Genomic DNA, 22,695 nt, shown 5'->3' with positions numbered 1-22,695 from the left:
CATAGATACCCCATATATTATGATTTTGAAGAAAATATATGAGAACACTACCTCCTTTATTAGACTAGACAAGACAGTAGCAAATTTAAAATCGAGAAAGGAGTTCGACAAGGAGACACAATATCTCTGAAGCTGTTTACTGCTGCCCTTGAGGAAGCTTTCAGAAGATTAGATTGGTCGCAGAAAAGAGTCGATGTGAACGGAGTGTACCTAAACCATTTACGATTTGCAGTTGACATTGTGGTCATAAGCCACAATCCCAAAGAATTAGAGGAAAATCTTAATCAGTTATGCAGTTAGTAAGTATTTGGACTAAAGATGAATATGGCTAAAACAAAAGTAATGATGAACAAGTATGCTACGGAAAGGGAAATAATGATTGAAGGAGCAGTAATTGAAAAGTTGGAGTCATATACTTATCTAGGACAAGTTATTAGCTGTAATAATGATAAATGGCTGGAAGTCAAGAGAAGAATAAATTTTGGATGGATAGCATTCAGGAAATATAGTCACATACTGAAGAGCAATATCCCAGTTTGTCTGAAACGTAAAGTAATGAATCAATGTATACTCCCCACCATGACTTATGGAAGTGAAACTTGGGCACTCACCAAAAGAATGGAAGAGAAGCTGAGAACTACACAGCGAAGAATGGAACGAATTATATTGGGAATCAGACTGTTAGATAAGAAGAGAAACACATGGATTAGGCAGCAAACTCAAGTAAAGGACATTCTTATCAAAACTAAAGAACTAAAATGGTCTTGGGCAGGACACAGCTCGAAGACATGATGACAGATGGACTAAGAAAATAACAGAATGGTACCCAAGAGGAGCTAGAAGAAAACCTGGAAGACAAAGGCGGAGATGGATGGATAGATGAAATTCATGAGTTTTTCTGTAGTAAATGGATGGCCAGTGCTCAAAACAGAAGGAACTGGAAAGTTGCTGGAGAGGCCTTCATCCTGCAGTGGACTGAAAATGGTGATGATGATGATATGAATAGAAATATTTTCTTGAAAGTTCGTAAAATCAAATATACATCCATGAAACTGCTGTTCCGATTTAGTAGTCCTCTAGAAACAATTACAATAAAGGGAACTTTTTTTTTTTTTTTTTTTTATGAAATGCGCATTTGTAGTGATCAGTTTTACGACAGTTTTTTTTTTCTTTTGTTTTCCTTCCGTTTCCAGTAAGGCTTCCAATAGATGAATTTCCTTGATTTTTTTGTTACTAGATACAATACATATTGAAGAAAGGAAATGCGATATTTTAGTTTTTCAAAACCAATTCGTTGCAATTCTTTCGTACAACAATTACGAAAAGCAGTAAAGCAAACTGTTGTGAGTGAGCCATGCAAATTAGTGTTTGCAAGTAATGATGCTCAACTGTTTGTTTTCCATGAAAGTTGTTTACAGTTTCATTTTCTACTTGGATCACCTTGGTAACGCTAATGACATAAGCTTGACCAGTCGTTTATCTCTCCAAGCATTTTGATTCGTTTTAGCCAGAGGCACCGAGCTGAGGCGCGAATTTTTGAACTAATGCTGTAATGCGTTTTATTTTCAAAGCTTGGATCTTGTTTTGCCGACATCAAAATTTAATAAATTGAAATGTGATCGTACATTTTTGCTGTTTTAGAGTGAATTAATAGTTTTTGCTGAGCACTAAAGGTAGGAAATAAAAGAATATACTTCTGTTTATGTATATTGAGAGTTTCAATTTTGTAAATTGAGTAGAAATTATGGAAATTATTAGTTTTCTTCAGGGGGGGACAACTTTCATGTTAGGGTTAAAAATTAGAAAAAAAACAGGGCAGACTTGGACCGGGTTAACATAACTATATAGATCCCATCAGTCTCAGGTGCCTTATTTACTTTTAACTTCAGCAATTTCTTTTCCCCTTTCTTTTCACAGTTATAACAAAATCCTTTAGCTCTCAGTTATAACTTGGTGTACTTCTTGTGTTCCCATCCCTATAAACCTCTTCATGTGTGAATGCAGATACAAAATATTTATTTAGTTTGTCAGCAATCAGAACAAAATCAACAATAATTATGCCATTCATATCAAGTAGGACCACCATATAGTATTAACAAAAGCAAAAAATTCTTTGCTGCTTTTTGTTGCATCCGTAGCTAAGGATTTTTCATGATCTGGCTTAGCCTGTCTAAACTCCCCTTAGTGACCTCATTCCAGACTAGTTTGCATACTAGTCAGACTAGCATACAAACTTGTCTACTCCACATCACTGTCCATTCCAAGTCTCCTGCTAATTTATAATTGTCCCATACATTTTTTTCTTTTCTGTCGATAGTCTCATCAGTTCATCTAACATTCGCTTAGGTTTAAACCTTGAAACATAGAAACCAAATTCAAAATTCATGTTTCGCTTTTGATTTTGTCCATGGAGGGAATTTCTGCTCTCAAGTTCTGCATTAAAATGCCCTTGCAGGCCTGTATCATTGCAAGGGCATTTCAATATGCATTCAAACTGAATAAGGCAATGCAGTCCAAGTCTAGATAAGCATAACAGTCTAGTTTTTAGAATGAAAGTTTTACTTCCCTATGCTACTTTGTTTTTTTATTATTATTAATTCTTTGAAGTTAATCATATATTTGATAATAGAGACTATCCACCGGAAAATTACAAGCCATTATGCTTTGAAAAAGCTGAGTGTCTCAGATTTTTAAATGTATATAATGCATTCATATATAATATATAAATGATTCATCTATTCAGGTCGTGCTTTACAACGTAAAAAGATATTAACTTAGGCAGAACCACAGATGACATTAGTGGTCTCTAAATCAAACACAAGACCAGGCCTTAGTACTGCGAGTACTTAGTGCTCAGTCTTCACTGAAAGGAAGTCTCTCCTAAATGATATCATATGAAAGGTAAAGTGTACAAATTTTAATGTGAAAATAAAATAGAAACAATAGAAAAGCAAAGTAAAAAAAAAAAAAAAAAAAAAAACATTTATATGTTATATATGGTAACATTAAATTTTAAAATTTTTTTTTAATTTAAGGCCCCAAGTGCCAAGCAATATTAGTGACCACAGTGCCTTTCCAGAGTGATTATCTAGTACGCTTAACTGTAAATACGTTTCTCCTGAGTTTCGAAAGTCCGATAACTCCTGAATATTATAATTAAATAGATATATTCAAATACTATAACCTAGAAAGGAAAGCCACCTTTCTTTAATCCCTCTTTTATTTTTAGTTAATACTAACCCTTTTCTTCGCTTGGGTCATTAGGTGGCACCACTCTTTCCTCCACATGGTGGGGCTGGTAACCTGGGAGAAAAAGAATCTCCCGAGGCCAAAAAGAGCATATCACGAGTAAGTCAAACTCAGACTTATCTGGGCTGCCAGACGCAACCAAGATATCAAAAAAGAAAGATAGTTCCACAGCAGGAACTGCAAAGCACCAAAAAACTGAGTCAGAGACCTATCCAATTCCAACTTATCTGATCATCCATTCAACTGGTGAGAATGCAGATGGCAAACTTGCTCCATTTAGAGTTCAAAAGGAATTGGGAAGTAGAGCAGGATCTCCGAAATCCGTAAAAAGACTCAGATCAGGATATATTCTCATTGAGACATCTAATGCAAAACATTCTGAGCGGCTTCTGAAAACTAATTTCTTTGCAGGACTCCCAGTAACTGTAACACCCCACAGATCACTGAACACCTCTAAAGGAGTGATTCAGACTGAGACTTACTAGATGTATCTGAAGAAGAAATGCTAGAACTGAAAGAACAAGGAGTTATTCATGTCAAGAGAATCTCCACCAGAAAAGATGGCAATCTGATCCCTACCCGCAATCTGATCTTGCCCTTTAATACACCGAATCATCCATCATCCATTAAGGCCGGATATCTGGCATGTAATGTCAGACCATATGTCCCAAACCCGCTATGGTGTTTCTGATGTCAGAAGTATGGACATTCCCAGAGAGCTTGCCGGGGAACCCCTACTTGCGTTAAAGTGTGGTTCAGTTGAACACGATTGCGAAAACTGTAATGCTCCTTAATTAGTATGTCCAAACTGCAAAAAAGATCATCCCGCTTATGCTAGAACATGTGAGCGCTGGAAAAGTGAGAAACTTATCCAGAAATATAAAACCAACCATAATGTTTCTAACCAAGAAGCAAAAAGAATCATCTCACCACCACCAACTCATGCAAACAGACCTACGTATGCCCAAGCCACCAAAAAATTCCAATCAACCGCATCGCAAACTGAACTAACAGTACCCTCAAAAGAGTCTTTATCGAATTAAGTAAAATCTTTGTACAGTGCAACTCAAACCCAAGCAGTCAATACACCAATTTCCATACCAATTTCCAAAAACCTCCACAATCCAGATCAAGGACTCAAAGAAAAACATATCCTAACTTCTAGTCACCAACAACAAATGGACACTAAAGAAAAATCAGCAGATGACCCTGTCCTTCAAATTTTTGTTGAAGAAGACATGGCCTTCCTTCCCAAAAAAAGGTAAAAACAAGAGTGAAAAACAGAAAACCTCAGCAACCCAAAAATGCTCAGAAAGTCTAACAAGAGATAAATAATGAAAAGAATAATACAGTGGAATTGTCGTGGATTCCGTGCCAATATCGATGACCTATACTATCTGTCCTGTAAATACTCACCAATATGTCTCTGCCTTCAAGAGACATATTTAAAACCGCAAAATACACCAAAACTGTCTTGTTATAACATTATTAGAAAAGACAGAACCAATCAGAATATTGCACATGGTGGTGTAGCTATTTTAACAAACCAATATATTCCTACCAAACAGGTCTAACTGAACTCTCCGCTCGAGGCAATAGCAGTCCGTGTAGCGGCTGACATCCATATGACAATCTGCTCCTTATACATCCCACAAAGCTATACATTCCAACAAAATGATCTCAACAATGTTATAGCTCAATTCCCAACATCTTTCCTCATTCTGGGAGACTTAAATGGTCATCACACTCTATGGGGTAACAACAACATCGATCAAGAGGAAAACTAATTGAACAGTGTCTAGACAATAACAACCTCCTTCTAAATGACGGTTCACCTACATACGTTCACTTTCCTTCAGGAACAAGTACTGCAATAGACTTGTCTATTGCAGTACTTGTTCAGCAACCTTGTATCCTACTCTTAAGTGGACAATAAACAACAATCCACTACATAGCGATCATTTCCCCATAATAATTGAATTACTTAACAAGCCCTCTCATCATCCTACTAAAATTCCACATTGGCTCACTGATAAAGCAGATGGGCAGTCCTATAAAAAAATTAACTAAGCTTGATCACGAAATAATCAAAATTCCACAACTGATGAAGCAGTTCACTATGTCACAAAAACGATATCACACGCAGCAGAACAAACCGAACCGAAATCCTCATCGAAATTACCAATTCATCCAAAATCCTGGTGGAGTGATGAATGCCTTGTGCCTAAAAAAAAGAGTAAAGCAAAGCTTGGAATTCTTTTCGCCGGAGTCCAACTACAACCAATCTCATTCAATATAAGCACGCTAGAGCAAAAGCAAGATATATTAGACACTGCAATAAAACGACTGCTTGGATCCGCTTCACTTCGACTATCAATCAAGCAACTCCTACACATAAAATTTGGAAAGCAATCAGAAAAATTAGTGGCAAATATAAAATGACACCTGTACCCATCATGGAATGGAGCGGGCAGAATGTAAATGATCCTGCTGGAATTGCCAATATACTAGGTGAAACCTTTGCCAAAGCATCAGCAACAGAAAGTTATACACCAACCTTCAGAAGTTGGAAAACAAGTTTAAAAAAACAAGAGTTCAACTTCTCTTCAAAAGGAGATGAACAATACAACTTACCTTTTACCATCCACGAATTACACAGAGCATTGTTAACATCTAGATGCAGTGCTCTAGGACCAGATAATATTCATTATTCCATGATACAGAAACTAAGTACCGAATCATTACAGTCACTTCTTCATCTATTCAATAGACTCTTCCTGGAAGATAAATTCCCTAATCAATGGCATCATGCTACGGTCCTTGCTTTCCCTAAACCAGGTAAAGAAGCTACAAATCCCACTCGTTATAGACCAATCGCCTTGACCAGTTGCATTTGCAAAATTCTCAAAAAGATGGTGAACCGCCGACTGATCTGGTACCTTGAAAATTTCTATCTGTAACATTCTGCACAATTCGGTGTTTGACAAAACAGATCTACACTAGATATACTAGTCAGGCTAGAGGACTCCATTCGGAATGCATTCCTCAATTCGGAACATCATGTGTTAGTCTGCTTTGATATCAGTAAGGCCTATGATTCCACGTGGAAGTATGGAATACTCCGTGAATTACATCGCAATGGACTTTGGGGTCACCTCCTGATTTTCATACAGAATTTCCTATGCAAGTGTACATTCCAGGTTTGATTTTAAACCTCACTGTCCCAAGTATTTTCACAAGAAGAAGGAGTTCCTCGAGGCTTTGTACTCAGTGCTTCACTTTTTATAATTGCAATAAACACCACTGCCAGACAACTTCCAAAGACTATTGATAAAGCACTGTTTGTAGACGACCTTAGTATTTGGTGTCATGCGAAAAACATGAATACTCTTGTGAGACAGTTGCAAGGGGCAATAACTAAGATCTGTTCATGGGCTCAGACTAATGGATTTAAACTTTGTCCGCAAAAAAAATATTTTCCATCCATTTTTGCCGCCAACGCAAACTCCACCCCAATCCGGACCTACAACTGAATCACCAACCAATAGCAGTTCATCCCAGCATACAGTTCTTGGGAACCACTTTAGACCATAAACTCGCTTTCGTTGAGCATATCAAAAGACTAAGAACATCATGTCAACAAAAACTAAATATCATCCGGGTTCTTTCTGCAATTAAGTGGGAAGCTGATCACCTTACTTTATTATGGTTATATAGAGCATTAATAAGATCAAAACTTGACTACGGAGCACCAGTGTATAGTTCAGCAAGATCTAGTGCCCTTCACTGGCTTCACCCTATCCATCATAGTGGAATATGCATTGCTTTAGGAGCATATCGCAAGTCTCCAATACACAGTTTATATGCTGAAACACATAAACCCCCTCTCACGATCAGGCGACAACAACTGATACTACGTTATGCCTATAAAATTAGATCTATGCCAGAACACCCAAACTGACAGATACTTTTCACATCACAGCACAGCAGGTTACACCAAAACCGCCCTAATGCTAACTGTCCTTAGGGTATGAGAATAAAACACCTCTTAGAAGAACTAAATTTAAACTTACACAATGTGGCGCACAGCCTCCCATCCTCTCTTGCTCCTTGGAATATCACTCCACCATCATGTGACTTACATCTACATGAATGGAACAAATCTACATTGCATAAAGAAAACTTCTTGCAACTATACCATGCATTAGTGGACCAGTTTCCCTGCATTTCCGTAATACATACTGATGGATCAAACAATGATGTCCACGTTGGAATCGCCGCAGTTTTTTCAAACATTACATTAACTTACCAGTTGTCACGTGAGTTCAGTATATTTGGTCCTTGAGGTTGTCACAGATATGGCAGACAAGCTGCACTTCCTACCTGGGAGTCTAAAATACAGATGGAACTGATATTTGAGTGACACTCAAGTCAAGTGGACGCAATTTCGGCGAAATCCAGACGGTCTGTAACAGCCAAATCCTCTGCTTGCACTTCACGACGGTGGAACTGTTAGTAATCCAGGGTATGACCCCCATGCACAAGTACATGGTGGGTAACCACTAAGGTGTAAACCGACATAAGAAGGGATCGAGGTGTGGCGCCCACACCACATGGAGGAATGCTGCCCTTCTACGTTAACAGGTAGTACTAGGTGGCAGATGACTCTCATCAACTGGTGCACCTCTTGCTACCACCACTTTGCTTATTGGAGGCTTGAAATGGTGGAACCCATGTTTAGTCTCTAGAGCCAAGTTCCAGTCAACCCTTCCCTTTCTCTTCCATCATACAGTATGACTGATGACTTTTGAGGTTAAGATGAACATCGTGACGAGATCCAATATTCCTTACATTTCGAGGGTACAGCTCTAAAACTGTGTTCGCAGGCCGGCCTCTAGTAAGTACACAGGACCGAACCTATTGGTAACTCTCCAGGAGACTTCCGGATCAGCTAGTGCTACCTCTACTCGGCCAGATAGTGACTGGGAGTCCGAGTAGTGTGTATCCGGGGAGCATTGTCGAGGCCACGTTATGTCAAGGATCTGGATATATTCTTACCATATGTATGCCATAGCCAAAAATTTCATTGCTTCATACAGCATGTTCCACCCAATTTTTCTTACTATTGAATACACCATGAATTGTCAAACTAATAGAGCAAGCTTATCAGCGAAAAGATCTAAACATCCCAAGCACTTCCTAATTCATTTCACAAATATACCTGGTCTCAATTCTAATGTCCACGATGTCCATTTCCACTTGCAGTCTGCCAAACCACATGTACTTTTTCTCACAGAATCTCAGTTATCGGTTGATTCAACTCCTGCCCATCTCAGATGCCCAAATTATCCGCTGTATGATACCTTTTGCCTCAAAGGTGGTACTTGTGCATATGTCTGTTCTGATATTCCTTGTCAGAGACTTGGTAATTTGGAATCTACTCTCTTTGATCTTCTCTGGCTTAAAATCTCTCTACCCCATTGTGTCAAATTCATCTGTTGTCTCTACCGTTCTCCCAACTCCACTAATCACTTGGAGCTCTTTGACTTATTCTCTTTGCAACTTGACTTTCTCCAGTCAACTTTCCTAACAGTGAGGTAATTTTCCTTGGTGATTTTAATGTTCACAACTCGAGCTGGCTTCCATTTTCTAGTCACACCAAACAAGCTCGTCGAGATGCTGAGGCTTTTCCAGCTACTAATAACCTTGCACAGATTGTTCATTTACCCACAAGAATACAAAACAATCCTAATCATACAGCCAAAACGCTTGATCTTTTTCTCATAAACAACCCTTCTAAGTACACGACCGAAGTGAGAGGACCTTTAGGCACTTCAGATAACAACTTAGTGATTGTCTCTTCTCCAATGGAGCCTTTATCCCATGGATATTCCCAAACTCCTGTTGTGTGACATTACAAGAATGTCAAAATGGGATGACCTGACATTTCTTTTCTTCTTTTCCTTCATCAGATTACTGTTTCAAAACTTCTGATGTCAACATTTCAGATCTTGTCAGTGAAATTATTCTTGCAGGAATGGGATCTTTTATCCCGCACTCCACTTTAAAATCTCGTCGTTTATCTAAACCTCGGTATTTCCAATAAATGTGCTAAGGCTGTTCAAGAGAAGAATGTTGCATATCGAAATTGGCTTGTTTCTAATTTTTCAGTTTCATTTTCCCCCTACACCAAAGTTTGCAACAACTGTAAAGCACTTATTAATAAGTCCAAACTAGAGTTTGAACAGGCTAAGAGTAGTAAACTTGCTTCTTGCCCTAATGGTAGCCGAGCATTCTTGTACCTTGCCAAAGCTATTGGCCGCAACTTTTGCCCATCTCTGCTCCCACCTCTGTCCAAACCAGATGGTTCTATTGTCACTTCAGCCAAGGATAAAGCTGACCTACTAGCATCCCATTTTTTTTCCAACTCATATATTAATGATCTTGGTAAAACACTCCCACCATTCCCAACACGCTCCATTCAATGTCTCCTGTGGTCTTCCGTCAGAAGGATTTTGACGAATCTTGATGCTAAGAAAGCTCCAGGTCCTGGTGGTATTTCTCCACTTGTTCTCAAAACCTGTGCTCCTGAACTTACTCCTATTCTTTGCCACCTTTTTCACTTTCTTATTGCAAAGGTGTGTTTTTTTTCCTTCTGCTTGGAAATTTGCTCATATCCAGCCAGTTCCTAAAAAGGGTGACAAATCCCTCCCATCCAGTTATCGTCCCATTGCAATTACTTCTACTCTTTCTAAAGTAATGGAGAAATCAATTAACAGCCAACTCTTAAAAATTACCTAGAAAACTTCCGTCCGATCAACGATCGCCAGTATGGATTCCGCCCGTGTCGATCCAGTGGTGATGCTCTGGCTTATGATACCCATTTATGGATTAATTCAATGGAAAAGTTTGATGAAACACAAGCAGTTGCTCCTGACATCTCAAAGGCTTTCGATCGTATTTGGCATAAAGATCTTCTAAACAAGCTTCCATCTTATGGTTTCCCAACTGTTTTTAATAATTGGTTATAAAGTTTTCTCTCTTATTGCTCACGGAGGGTGATGGTAGATGGCTCTCTGTCTTCTAACTTCTCCACTAATGCCGGTGTCCCCCAAGGTTCAGTTCTTTCCCCCACTCTTTTCTTCTTGTATATCAATGACCTTCTTCCAATAACTGGAAATCATTATCCATAGTTTTGCCAATGATAGCACATTGCATTCCACTTTCCATTTTGAGAAACCTTGCCCTGTTCAATCAGATTCAACTTCTCGAAAATCTGCTACCAATTCCTTAAATGCCAATCTTCATGTAATTCTCCAGTGGGGCAAAGACAACTTAGTTGATTTCAACCCTTCTAAAACTCACTCTTGTCTTACATCTCGCCAAAAGGATTCTTCTCCTCCTATGCTTATCTTTAATGACACTCCGATTTCTAGGCAAAATGATATATCTCTTTTGGGGATTACCCTGACTTCTAATCTCTCTTGGCACAAGCACATTACAAATATTGCTTCCTCTGCATCTAAAAAGCTTGGTATTCTCTTTCGCTCTCTGCGTTACTTTTCTTCCAAACAGCTGCTCACTCTGTAAAGAAAAAGTAAATTGCAGCCATTATCAACCCACTGCAGGATGGAAGCCTCCTCAACAATTCATGCTGAGGGAAAATGGACCATAATCTGCCACGCTGGTCCAGTGCGGGTTGGCAGATCGACTGTATTCAGCAGTCAGGGGCTTGAACCCCGGTCTACTCAAAGAGCGTGTGCCACTGCACTCCCGCTCCTGACCACTCGGCTCACTCTGTATAAATCGCAAATCCGCCCTGCCGTGGAATATTGTTCCCACATCTGGGGTGGTGCCCCCAAAACCTTTCTCAGGCTTCTTGATTCCATTCAGAAGATGGCAGTTAGGTTAATTAATGATTCATCTCTAACACAGTCTCTCCAATCGCTGTCTCATAGACGTACTAGGGTTCTGCCGCATGCTTCTTCTACAGATACGTCTATGGGCACTGTTCTTCTGAATTGGCTTCTATAATTACCGCTCTCTCTTTCAAAACAGTCGGAACACGTGCAGCCACCAGCCAACATCCATTTCCTGTCCAATTTCAAACTCATAGAACCAACTTTTCATCTTCCTCTTTTATTCATTCCACTGCCGTTTTCTGGAACACCCTTCCTTCATACATATTGTCTGAAAATTACAGTTTACAGAAGTTCAAGTTCAATGTCAACAAATATCTTCTTTCGTCTTCTCAACCTCCAACCCAAGCACGGTACCAAGTCCTATAGGTACTAACCTCGTCTGCTGACGAGGCTAGTGGGAGCCAGACGTGTTCAAAGCCGCTAAGTGGATTTTTCTTATTTATTGATTTGAAATTTTTTCTAAAACTTTTGATTTAAATTTATTAGTATAGCATTATTTTGTGATTTTCTGATTAATCTGGTGTATTTATTCTTTACTCGGTCTTGTAATTGCATAAAAGTATCGGTAAGAGTATCAAATCCACGTATTACAAGTTGCAGCTCCGCTGAACGAGAAGTATTTTAGCCATATTTAGCCGCTTTATTGACCATTTTTTACATCAAATTATTTTCAATAAGTAGCTTATAGACCTAGTCAGGATCGATAATTTATTCTGAATTGAGACAGCGAGATTTGAAAGTTAATTAATACTTAAGTGTCCGTAGATTTACCGTTCGTAACTTGCCACCTTTGTTATACGATACGTTATGTTCCGAACTAGATAGCGTTAGTATAGTATAGTATAATATTTTCAATTAATCAGTAAAATCTATTAAACTTGTTAAACTTTGTTGTCAATTAAATTGTACTTTTAACTAAATATATATAATTAATTAGATTACAAACATAACATAATTAATACATAACTTGAACCGGAAGTTATATAAACGAAACTCGTAGATAATTAATACTTGATACTGAAAAATATATATACCGTTATAACTGTGTTGGGATACAAGTTTAGGGTTATAATTTTTTACTGAAATTGAAATTTTATTGAAATTAAATCAAAATCATGACTCAGACGAGAGCAGCAAAGCAAAAGGCTCAAACTAATGGGAGTGCTGTGCCTCAGAGGAGAACTGAGGGGGGCAGTTCCATTCTGAATCACAGCCTTTTAAAATGCACTGCTTGCATGATGTTTGTGGAGCAATCAGGTACAGGACATGACATTGCCATGGGGGATGTCTTTGTGTGTGCATGATACAGGGAGTGTAACGAAATCAGACAACAACTCAGCATTGTTATGGGCCTATATGAGAGCTTGAAGGACAACGGGGATGCCATCGAAGGAACTAAATTTAGGGGCCCATCAAGCTGTCAGCTGCTAACATCAACGCCAGAGCTTGCACTTGTTCATCACCCAACACAGCGGCAACCCCCAAGGCAGAATGCATTGGTCCCACAGGAACTAGTAGTTGTTGGTGACTATTGTCAGGGAAACAGGGAACATGCTTTGTAAAAAGGATAGGTGGAACAGGACCAGGGTATCTCTGTCATGGGCAAAGGTTGATGACGTTGTAGAGCAGATATCATCTTTTGAGGGCACAAAAGGTGATATAGTTGTACACGTTGGCACAACTGATATCAAGAGTAGGAGACCGGCAGAATTACTTAACTAGTACAGGTCACTGTTGAAAAAAAGCCGTGAATTATGGTTGAATTGTAAAGTGTCTGCAATTCTGCCCAGACATGATAGGAGGGAGTATATGATAAGAGCCTTGTCGATCAATTCGGCCCTGGAAATATTGTGCAAGGCTCAAGGGATAGAATTTTTTTCAGCCTGGACTGTACTTGTTATCAGGAGAGACTGCTTCTACAGGGATGGGATACACTTAAATAGAAAGGGTGCAAGAATATTTGCTAATGCTATCGAGGCAGTGTTAGGTGGGTCGGAAACTGCTAGCTTGGGGGGATACAAAGACAAATAGATTAACAATAGCCACTGGCAGAGGTGAAAGTGATTCTTGCACTGCTTCTATTGGAAGGAGCAGAAGCCAGAAAAACAAGATGCAGGATATTTTAGAGACTGCTGGGAGTCATTGCGGTACAAGTAAACACATGGTTGTGTTAGGGTAGCTAAGAATAGAAACAGGTGCATGTATATTGGTGTATACTTGGGTGTACACCAATGCTAGGAGTTTGGTAAATAAATTTGGTGAATTTGAGGTATTGCTCAAAGCATCAAAGGCGGATATTGTTGGGATAACAGAGACGTGGTGTCACACAGATATAAGGAATGCAGAACTGGAATTTGGGGAGTACAAAGTGTACAGAAAGGATAGACAGGATAGGAAGGGAGGAGGGGTTATGCGATTAGTTAAGAAACACATAAAATCAAAGGAAGTGAAGCCAATCGACTTCGCTGGACAGTGCAGTGTCGAGTCAGTATGGTGTGACATAATCATTGGGAGATCAAAATTGAGAGTAGGAGTGTGCTATAGGCCTAAGGTCTAATGATGAGTATAATAAGAAACTGTACAGGGAAATAGTGTGGGCCAGTAAATCAGAGAGTCTTATAATGGGAGATTTTAATTTCCCAAATATTGACTGGAATTTGTGGGCTGGCCACTCACACACTAGCAAGTCTTTTGTGGATTTATTGGATGATTGTTTTCGACATCATGTTCATGAGGCAACCAGAGGGAGTAATACTCTTGATTTCATTATCAGTAGTGATTCTTCATGCATTAAGAATCTGCAGATAAACGAACCACTAGGTGGCAGTGTTCAGTGTGCTGAAGTTGGATTTACTCAAAGAGGTAACTACCATCAGGGGTAAAGGGAAGGATTATTGCTTTCATAAAGGCGACTACGATGGTCTGAGGCAGGATTTAAATTCTATACAGTGGAACCAACTGAACATAGTAGCAACGGCAAATTCAAAATGGGAAGCATTCAAAGAACTTATCTTGGAAGCTACTAGGCTTTACATACCAACTAAGAAATATTGTTCAAGGTTTAGGCCTAAATGGATGTCAGATGAAGTAATGAGACATATGACAAAGAAGACAATGCATGGGATAAATATAAATTAACACATGACAGAGAAGCCTATGATAGATACTAGTTGATATGTAACCAAGTTACAAAGGAGGTTAGGCAGGCAAAGGCAGATTACGAGAAATCTTTGCAAGGTATGCAAAGAAAAACAGCAAAGAGTTCTTTACTTGTGTAAACTCTAGAAGGAAGGGGATGAATCATATTGATCTTGCTCAGGTAGCTAACAAACTAAATGAATATTTTGCATTGACATTCACACATGAGGAGTTATTCAGCGAGGGGAATGCCAGAGATGAAGTAAACTCTGGCAGTGAGCTAGATGATTTTGTAATAACTGAGAGGAAAGTGGAGAAGAAATTGTTGAGGACAAACATAAAAAAGCACCCGGGGTGGATGGGATCTATCCAGATATATTAAAGGAGGCAGCAAAGGAAGTAAGCAAACCCTTAGCCATAGTTATGAGAGCTTCTTTGGACTCAGGGGGGGATACCCATAGACTGGAGATGTGGAAATGTGACCCCAATTCACAAAGGAGGATCAAAGGCCGAAACAATTAATTATAGACCTGTTAGTTTAACTTCTGTTCCAGGAAAATTAATGGAGGCAATGGTTAAAGAAGCACTGCAGGATCATCTAGACAGGACTTCAGTTATAGCTCGGACACAGCATGGTTTTGTTAAGGGGAAGTCTTGCCTGACCAATTTGATTGGATACTCTAATGCAGTCACAAAAGAACTGGATGCAGGGAATAACTTTGATATTATATACTTGGATCTTAGGTTTTTGATACTGTTGCACATGGAAGACTGCTGCACAAATTGGAGCAGTGTGGCATTGGAGGCAAATTGCTGCTATAGATAAAGGGGTGGTTGAGGGGGAGAAGACAGAGAGTGGTAATCAATGAACATTGCTCATCATGGACTAATGTTATTAGTGGAGTCCCTCAAGGTTCAGTGTTGGGTCCATTATTGTTTTCGGTATTTATAAATGATATTGATGACGGTTAAATGATACTGATGAGGGTATATCAAGCTTAATGTCGAAGTTTGCAGACGATACAAAGGTTGGCAGGTTTGTTAAGGACATTACTGACACTATGATGCTGCAACAGGATATGGAAAGGTTGATCAGATGGTCTGAGAGGTGGCAAATGAAGTTTAGCATTGACAAATGTAAAGTACTATATATGGGAAACAGCAATCCCAGAGCAACGTATCAACTCTGTGGTACTACCCTGACAGTGGTAGAGAATGGAAAAGACCTGGGGGTAATTGTGCAGGCAGATTTTAAGTTCTCTGAGCAGTGCAGACAGGCTGCAAGAGTAGCTCATGGTGTCTTGTCGATCATATACAGGAATTTTTCTAGCAGGTATAAGGAGGTGATTATTCCCTTGTATAAGGAAATGGTCAGGCCACACCTTGAGTACTGTATAGAGGTCTATAAGCCTCATTTCAAGAAGGACGTAGAGCTGCTGGAACGAGTACAGAGAAGGTCAACAAGATTAGTGAATGGAACAAAGGGGTATTCTTAAGAAGAAAGGCTTAAGTTTTGGAAATTACAGTGTCTGGAGACTAGGCACTAGCAAGGTGATCTGATAGGGGTGTATAAAGCCTTGAATGGTTTGAGCATGCTCAATGCTGATGGGATTTTCTTCCTCTTGCTCAGAATAATCACCTGAGAGGGCATAAATTCAAATTGAGGAAAGACAGATGTAGGATAGACATGCAGAAATTTGCCTTTAGCCAGCTGGTAGTTGGTTGGTCGAACAGACTTCCATTTCTTGTTGTGTAAGTTAATAGCTTAAATAAATTTAACGCTCAGCTGGACAGGTATTTCGAACGAAGTGGTGAAGTAGAAGTGGGTTTTTTTTTTTTTTTTGGCTGATGCTGCATAAGCTTGCTTTCTTGCATCATATGCCTCTATTAATGCTAATGCTAAGGTTCTAATACCTCTCGTGTTTGGGGTTTACATAAAAAAAAAATATATTTTTTTTTTCCCCACCGAACTAATAGCAATTCAAGCTGCACTGAATCATATTGAGTCCTCTGATATTAAGAACATCATAATTTTCATAGATTCTTTAAGTGCACTTCAAACACTAAACAACATCACCCACCCACCCAGTCGTGAAAAGAATAGTCAGCTCTTTATATACCTTATCAGAACTTCGGAAAAACATACACTTCTGCTGGGTACCAGGACATATGGCAATTCCTGGAAATGAACTAGTGGACAATGCTGCCAAATTAGCTAACCTATCACCCAAGAACAAGTGGAAAGTGCCTCATCTAGGGGCTATCGACTAATAATCCAGGAAAAATGCATGTGCAATGGCAGTTATCATGGGAAAATCAACCTAACAATAAGCTTCAAATTATCAAGCCAAACCTTGAGTGATGGCCTTCCAGCTTCATTTCAATCTGACATCAGGAGGTAATATTGGCTCGTCTGCGAATAGTATACCAAGGTCACACAAATATCACTCATGGTTATCTTTTAAGAGGAGAGAGAGATACCCCCTCAATGTCATCACTGTAATACAATGATCTCAGTGAAACACATTCTGGTTGAATGCACAAAATATACAAGAGAACGCCAGAATCTTTGCACTCCAGCCACAACAGTAGATCCTCCTACACTTACTTCACTTTTAAATAATGAAACAAATGTCTCAAGCATTTATAACTTTCTCAAGATGATTAAAGTACATCACCTCCTTTAGTTAGTTATAAAATTACTTTCTGGTTCCTTTCTTCCATTTTCTCTATTTGAGAAGAAATCTATGCATACTTACCATATGTAGGGTGCACTATGGCCATAGTCGCCGTTGCGCCCAATAAATCCCGAAACAAACAAACAAACAAATCTTTAATTTAAAAAAAAATATATGATGTTGCAGCATATGAAATACAAACCTCATCGTTCTTCCTCTCCATTTCCGTAATACTTTTATCTAATTCTTTGATCTCAGCATTAATTACAGCAATTTGGTGCTTATGGGATTCTATTGTTTCTTTGATCTGTTTCAAGTTCTCTTGGAATCTTTGACACTCTTCCTAAAACAAAAATAACATTTTAAAAATCAAACATACAGATAATAAAATTAATTCATGAAATAGTTTCTGTGAATATAAAAATTGAATACTGGATCACTGATCAATTCAACTATAGTGAACACTAACTAAAATCAAGGAACCAGCTACTAAATATATCTTTAGGAACTGGCTACCCAATACTACTTTAGAAACTAGCTACTTACTAAATATATATTTAGTAAGTAGTAAACTCTGCCTTTACGGTGTTGTTTATTCAGTTGCTACACACATACATACATACACACACACATATGTACACAAATTTATACTTTGGAAAATTAACTGCACTAGGCATAATCCTTATGGGTTTTGATAATTAACTATATAATATCAGTGTAAATACACCATAGTTAACCCAGTTTTTTTTTTTTGTTTTTCAGCTACGATTGTAGCGTAGAAGGCATCGTTTTAATTGTATCTCATAATGTGGTTGCCTTCACAACAAGATAGCTACTATTGAATTACTTCAAATAAATAACGCTTCTCTCGTACAGAAGACTACTGTTATTTATTTTCAGCGTACCACCACCCAGACGATCGTTTCGAAGCTTTTTGGCTTCGTCATCAGTGGGCGGGTAGGTAATACAACAAGCCATCTCAGTTGCGAAGTTATATCCACATTATGAGAGATGCCAGAAGGGTGTGGTGGTAATGTATTTGGAAAATTAAATGCACTAGGCATAATCCTTATGGGTTTTGATAATTAACTATATAATATCGATGTAAATACACCATAGTTAACCCATAGATTTGAGCTACGATTGTAGCGTAGAAGGCATCGTTTTAATTGTATCTCATAATGTGGTTGCCTTCACAACAAGATAGCTACTATTGAATTACTTCAAATAAATAACGCTTCTCTAGTAGAGAAGACTACTCTTATTTATTTTCAGCGTACCACCACCCAGACGATCGTTTCGAAGCTTTTTGGCTTCATCATCAGTGGCTTGTTGTATTACCTACCCGCCCAGTTAATTATCAAAACCCATAAGGATTATGCCTAGTGCATTTAATTTTCCAAATACATTACCACCACACCCTTCTGGCATCTCTCATAATGTGGATATAACTTCGCAACTGAGATGGCTTGTTGTATTACCTACCCGCCCACTGATGACGAAGCCAAAAAGCTTCAAAACGATCGTCTGGGTGGTGGTACGCTGAAAATAAATAACAGTAGTCTTCTATACTAGAGAAGCGTTATTTATTTGAAGTAATTCAATAGTAATTATCTTGTTGTGAAGGCAACCACATTATGAGATACAATTAAAACGATGCCTTCTACGCTACAATCGTAGCTCAAATCTATGGGTTAACTATGGTTTATTTACACCGATATTATATAACAAATTTATACATACAGGGCGATTCACTACCAGTGCGACAAACTTGCAGGAGGTGTAGCGGGCCCAAAGACGAATCAGAATCACATAGTATTGCAGGGTCCGAAAAGGCTTCTTCATGCGGTACAGGACGTTGAACGGGAGGTCACGTGAACAGCGATCCTGCTGGAAGTCAGCATTTCCGAACCGTTTCCGTTGAAGAAACCAAGTAGCAAAAGTCCTCCGGAGTGGATAATCCGCAGGCTCCAATGATTGGACACGTTGCAGATGGTATGAACTCATTTGGTTTGTTGACAGTATCCTCCATACAGTGGAGTGGGAAATACCCAATCGTTGGCCTATCGCAAGAGTACTCGTACTCGGATTGCCTTCTGCAAGACGTAGGACATTCTCCTCATTGTCTGGCGTCCTCGTCGTTCGCTCTCGATTCATGGTACCTCTCGTGAAACAACCAGTCTCACGTAACCTTCTGTGCACACCTTGCGAAAATTGTATGATGAGGAGCAAGGCTGTGCGGGAAACATTCCTGGTACAAGCGGAGAGCGGCGCGCCCATTACAGTCCTCAGCTCCATACGCGAGGTGCATGTCGGCCAGTTCAACGTTTGAATACTCGTCCATCCTACTGCCTCGGGAACCGGTTCGCAAATGCTGACTTCCAGTGGGATCGCTGTTCACGCGACCTCCCGCTCAATGTCCTCTACCGCATGAAGAAGCCATTTCGGACCCTGCAATGCTATGTGATTCCGATTCGTCTTTGTGCCCCCTACACCTCCTGCAAGTTTGTCGCACTGGTCGTGAATCACCCTGTATAAATATATATAAATAAATATATATATATACAGGCACTCCCTGCTTTACGCAATACTCAATTTACGGAAACTCGACTTTACGTCAGGTTTTGCCAGCCAGTGCAAACTTAAAAATATCGTGGAAGCGTCTTTTGCATCCTGTAGGAATAAATGGAGGTATCGCAAAAATATCGTATTGTAAACCCAATACACATTGTTGTTTTTTTTTTGTTTTTTTTTTGGTAATTCATTCCAAGACCGAGGAAGTTGAAATTTTAGCTATATAACTAAGCTTTTTATCTCTCTAAAATGTTATTTTTATAATGAAAATTGCAAATAAAAAAAAAAAAAAAAAAAAAAAATCCCTTTTTACAACACTTTCATCATTATCGAATGTTCCATTATAAGAATCAATATTGAATGCCTTTGTGATATTTTTCTAAAACACATTACTAAAGGTCACTACCATAAAACAATATGCACTTTCCGCTTTATTGGGATTTTCTGTTAACACTATCTATTATAAACAGGTCTATTATAACTAAGCTTTTTATCTCTCTAAAAATTTTTTTTTTTTTTTTTTTATGAGAACCACAAACACGAGAGGTATTAGAACCTAATAGTACTTGGTATCGTGCTTGCGTTGGAGGTTGAGAAGACGAAAGAAGATATTTGTTGACATTGCACTTGAACTTCTGTAGATTGTAATTTTCAGGAAATACGAATGAAGGAAGGTTGTTCCAGAAAACGGCAGTTGAATGAATAAATGAGAAAAATGAAAAGTTGGTTCTGTGGGTTTGAAGTTGGACAGTAAATGGGTGGTGGCACGTGTTCGGACTGTTTTGAAAGAGAGAGCGGGAATTATAGAAGCCAATTCAGAAGAACAGTGCCCATGGAAGTATCTGTAGAAGAGGCATGCAGCAGAAACAGTACGTCTATGAGAAAGCGAGTGGAGAGACTCTGTTAGAGATGAATCATTAATTAACCTAACTGCCCTCTTCTGAATGGAATCAAGAAGCCTGAGAGAGGTTTTGGGAGCACCACCCCAGATGTGGGAACAATATTCCATGGCAGGGCGGATTTGCGATTTATACAGAGTGAGCAGCTGTTTGGAAGAAAAGTAACACCAAGAGCGAAAGAGAAAACCAAGTTTTTTAGATGCAGAGGAAGCAATATTTGTAATGTGCTTGTGCCAAGAGAGATTAGAAGTCAGGGTAATCCCCAAAAGAGATATATCATTTTGCCTAGAAATCGGAGTGTCACTAAAGATAAGCATAGGAGCAGAAGAATCCTTTTTGCGAGATATAAGACAAGACTGAGTTTTAGAAGGGTTGAAATCAACTAAGTTGGTTTCAACTTAGTTGAAACCAACCCACTGGAGAATTACCTGAAGATCGGCATTTAAGGAATTGGCAGCAGATTTTCGAGAACTTTAAGCTCATTGAGCAGGACAAGGTTTCTCAAAATGGAAAGTTGAATGCAATGTGCTATCATTGGCAAAACTATGGATAGGATTTCCAGTCAATGGAAGGTCATTGATATACAAGAAGAAAAGAGTGGGGGAAAGAACTGAACCTTGGGGGACACCGGCATTACTGGAGAAGTTAGAAGACAGAGAGCCATCTACCATTACCCTCAGTGAGCGATTAGAGAGAACGCTGGATAACCAATTACTAAAAACAGTTGGCAAACCATAAGATGGAAGCTTGTTTAGAAGACCTTTATGCCAAACACGATCAAAAGCCTTTGAGATGTCAAGAGCAACTACTTGTGTTTCACCGAACCTTTCCATTGAATTAGTCCATAAACGGGTAACATAAGCCAGAATATCGCCAGTGGATCGACACTGACGGAATCCATACTGGTGATCGTTGATCAGACGGCAGGTTTATAGGTAGTTTAAGAGTTGGCGGTTAATTGATTTCTCCATTACTTTAGAAAGAGTAGAAGTAATTGCAATGGGACGATAATTGGATGGGAGGGATTTGTCACCCTTTTTAGGAACTGGCTGGATATGAGCAAATTTCCAAGCAGAAGGAAAAACACCTTTGGAATAAGAAAGTGAAAAAAGGCGGCAAAGAATAGGAGTAAGTTCAGGAGCACAGGTTTTGAGAACAAGTGGAGAAATACCATCAGGACCTGGAGCTTTCTTAGCATCAAGATTCATTAAAATCCTTCTGATATCCTTTTGACGGAAGACCACAGGAGGTATTGAATGGAGCGTGTTAGGAATGGTGGGAGGTGTTTTACCAAGATCATTAATACATGAGCTGGAAGAAAAATGGGATGCTAGCAGGTCAGCTTTATCCAGATGGTGACAACAGAACCATCTGGTTTGGACAGAGGTTTGGGTTTGGGTTTGGGTTTGGGTTTTATTGGCGCATTAGCTACTAAGGCTATAATGCGCCAAGACCAGGTCATTTATAAAAATTTTTTTTTTTTTTTTTTTTTTTTTTTTGGACAGAGGTGGGAGCAGAGATGGGCAAAAGTTCCGGCCAATAGCTTTGGCAAGAGACCAGAATGCTCGGCTACCATTAGGGCAAGAAGCAAGTTTTCTACTCTTAGCCTGCTCAAACTCTAGTTTGGACTGATTAATAACTGCTTTACAATTGTTGCGAGCTTTGGTGTAGGGGGAAAATGAAACTGAAAAATTAGAAACAAGCCAATTACGATATGCAACATTCTTCTCTTGGACAGCCTTAGCACATTTATTGGAAACCCAAGGTTTAGATAAAGGACAAGATTTTAAAGTGGAGTGTGGGATAAAAGATTCCATTCCTGCAGGATAAAAGATTCCATTCCTGCAAGAATAATTTCACTGACACGATCTGAGCAAACGTTGACATCAGAAGTTTTGAAACAGTAATCAGACCAAGGAAAAGAAGAAAATAAGTCTCACAGGTCATCCCATTTTGCATTCTTCTAATGCCAAACAATACGAGGTTGGGAATAGCCATGAGATAAAGGTTCCATTGGAGAAGAGACAATCACCAAGTTGTGATCTGAAGTGCCTAAAGGACCTCTCACTTCGAACTTGTACTTAGAAGGGTTGTTTGTGAGAAAAAGATCAAGCGTATTGGCTGTATGATTAGGATTGTCCGGTATTCTTGTAGGTAAATGAACAATCTGTGCTAGGTCATTAGTAATTGCAAAAGCCTCAGCATCTCGACCTGCTGGGTCAGTGTGACTAGAAA

At 39.0% G+C, this 22,695-nt stretch overlaps 1 protein-coding gene across 1 annotated transcript in view; it reads right to left on the bottom strand.

Moving 5' to 3' along the window:
* The window catches only part of SMC2 (structural maintenance of chromosomes 2), a 640,522-nt gene that overhangs the window by 532,405 nt on the left and 85,422 nt on the right, over positions 1 to 22,695 (bottom strand). Inside the window, exon 6 of the mRNA XM_090385021.1 lies at positions 17,190 to 17,330. Coding sequence (XP_090241147.1) covers positions 17,190 to 17,330 — 141 coding nt within the window. The remainder of the gene's footprint in view (positions 1 to 17,189; positions 17,331 to 22,695) is intronic.

Source organism: Mastigoproctus giganteus, chromosome 11, assembly GCF_048544385.1.
Source record: "Mastigoproctus giganteus isolate SK-2022 chromosome 11, ASM4854438v1, whole genome shotgun sequence".
NCBI lineage: Eukaryota > Metazoa > Arthropoda > Arachnida > Uropygi > Thelyphonidae > Mastigoproctus > Mastigoproctus giganteus.
This window is presented reverse-complemented; position numbering and strand designations above follow the sequence as displayed.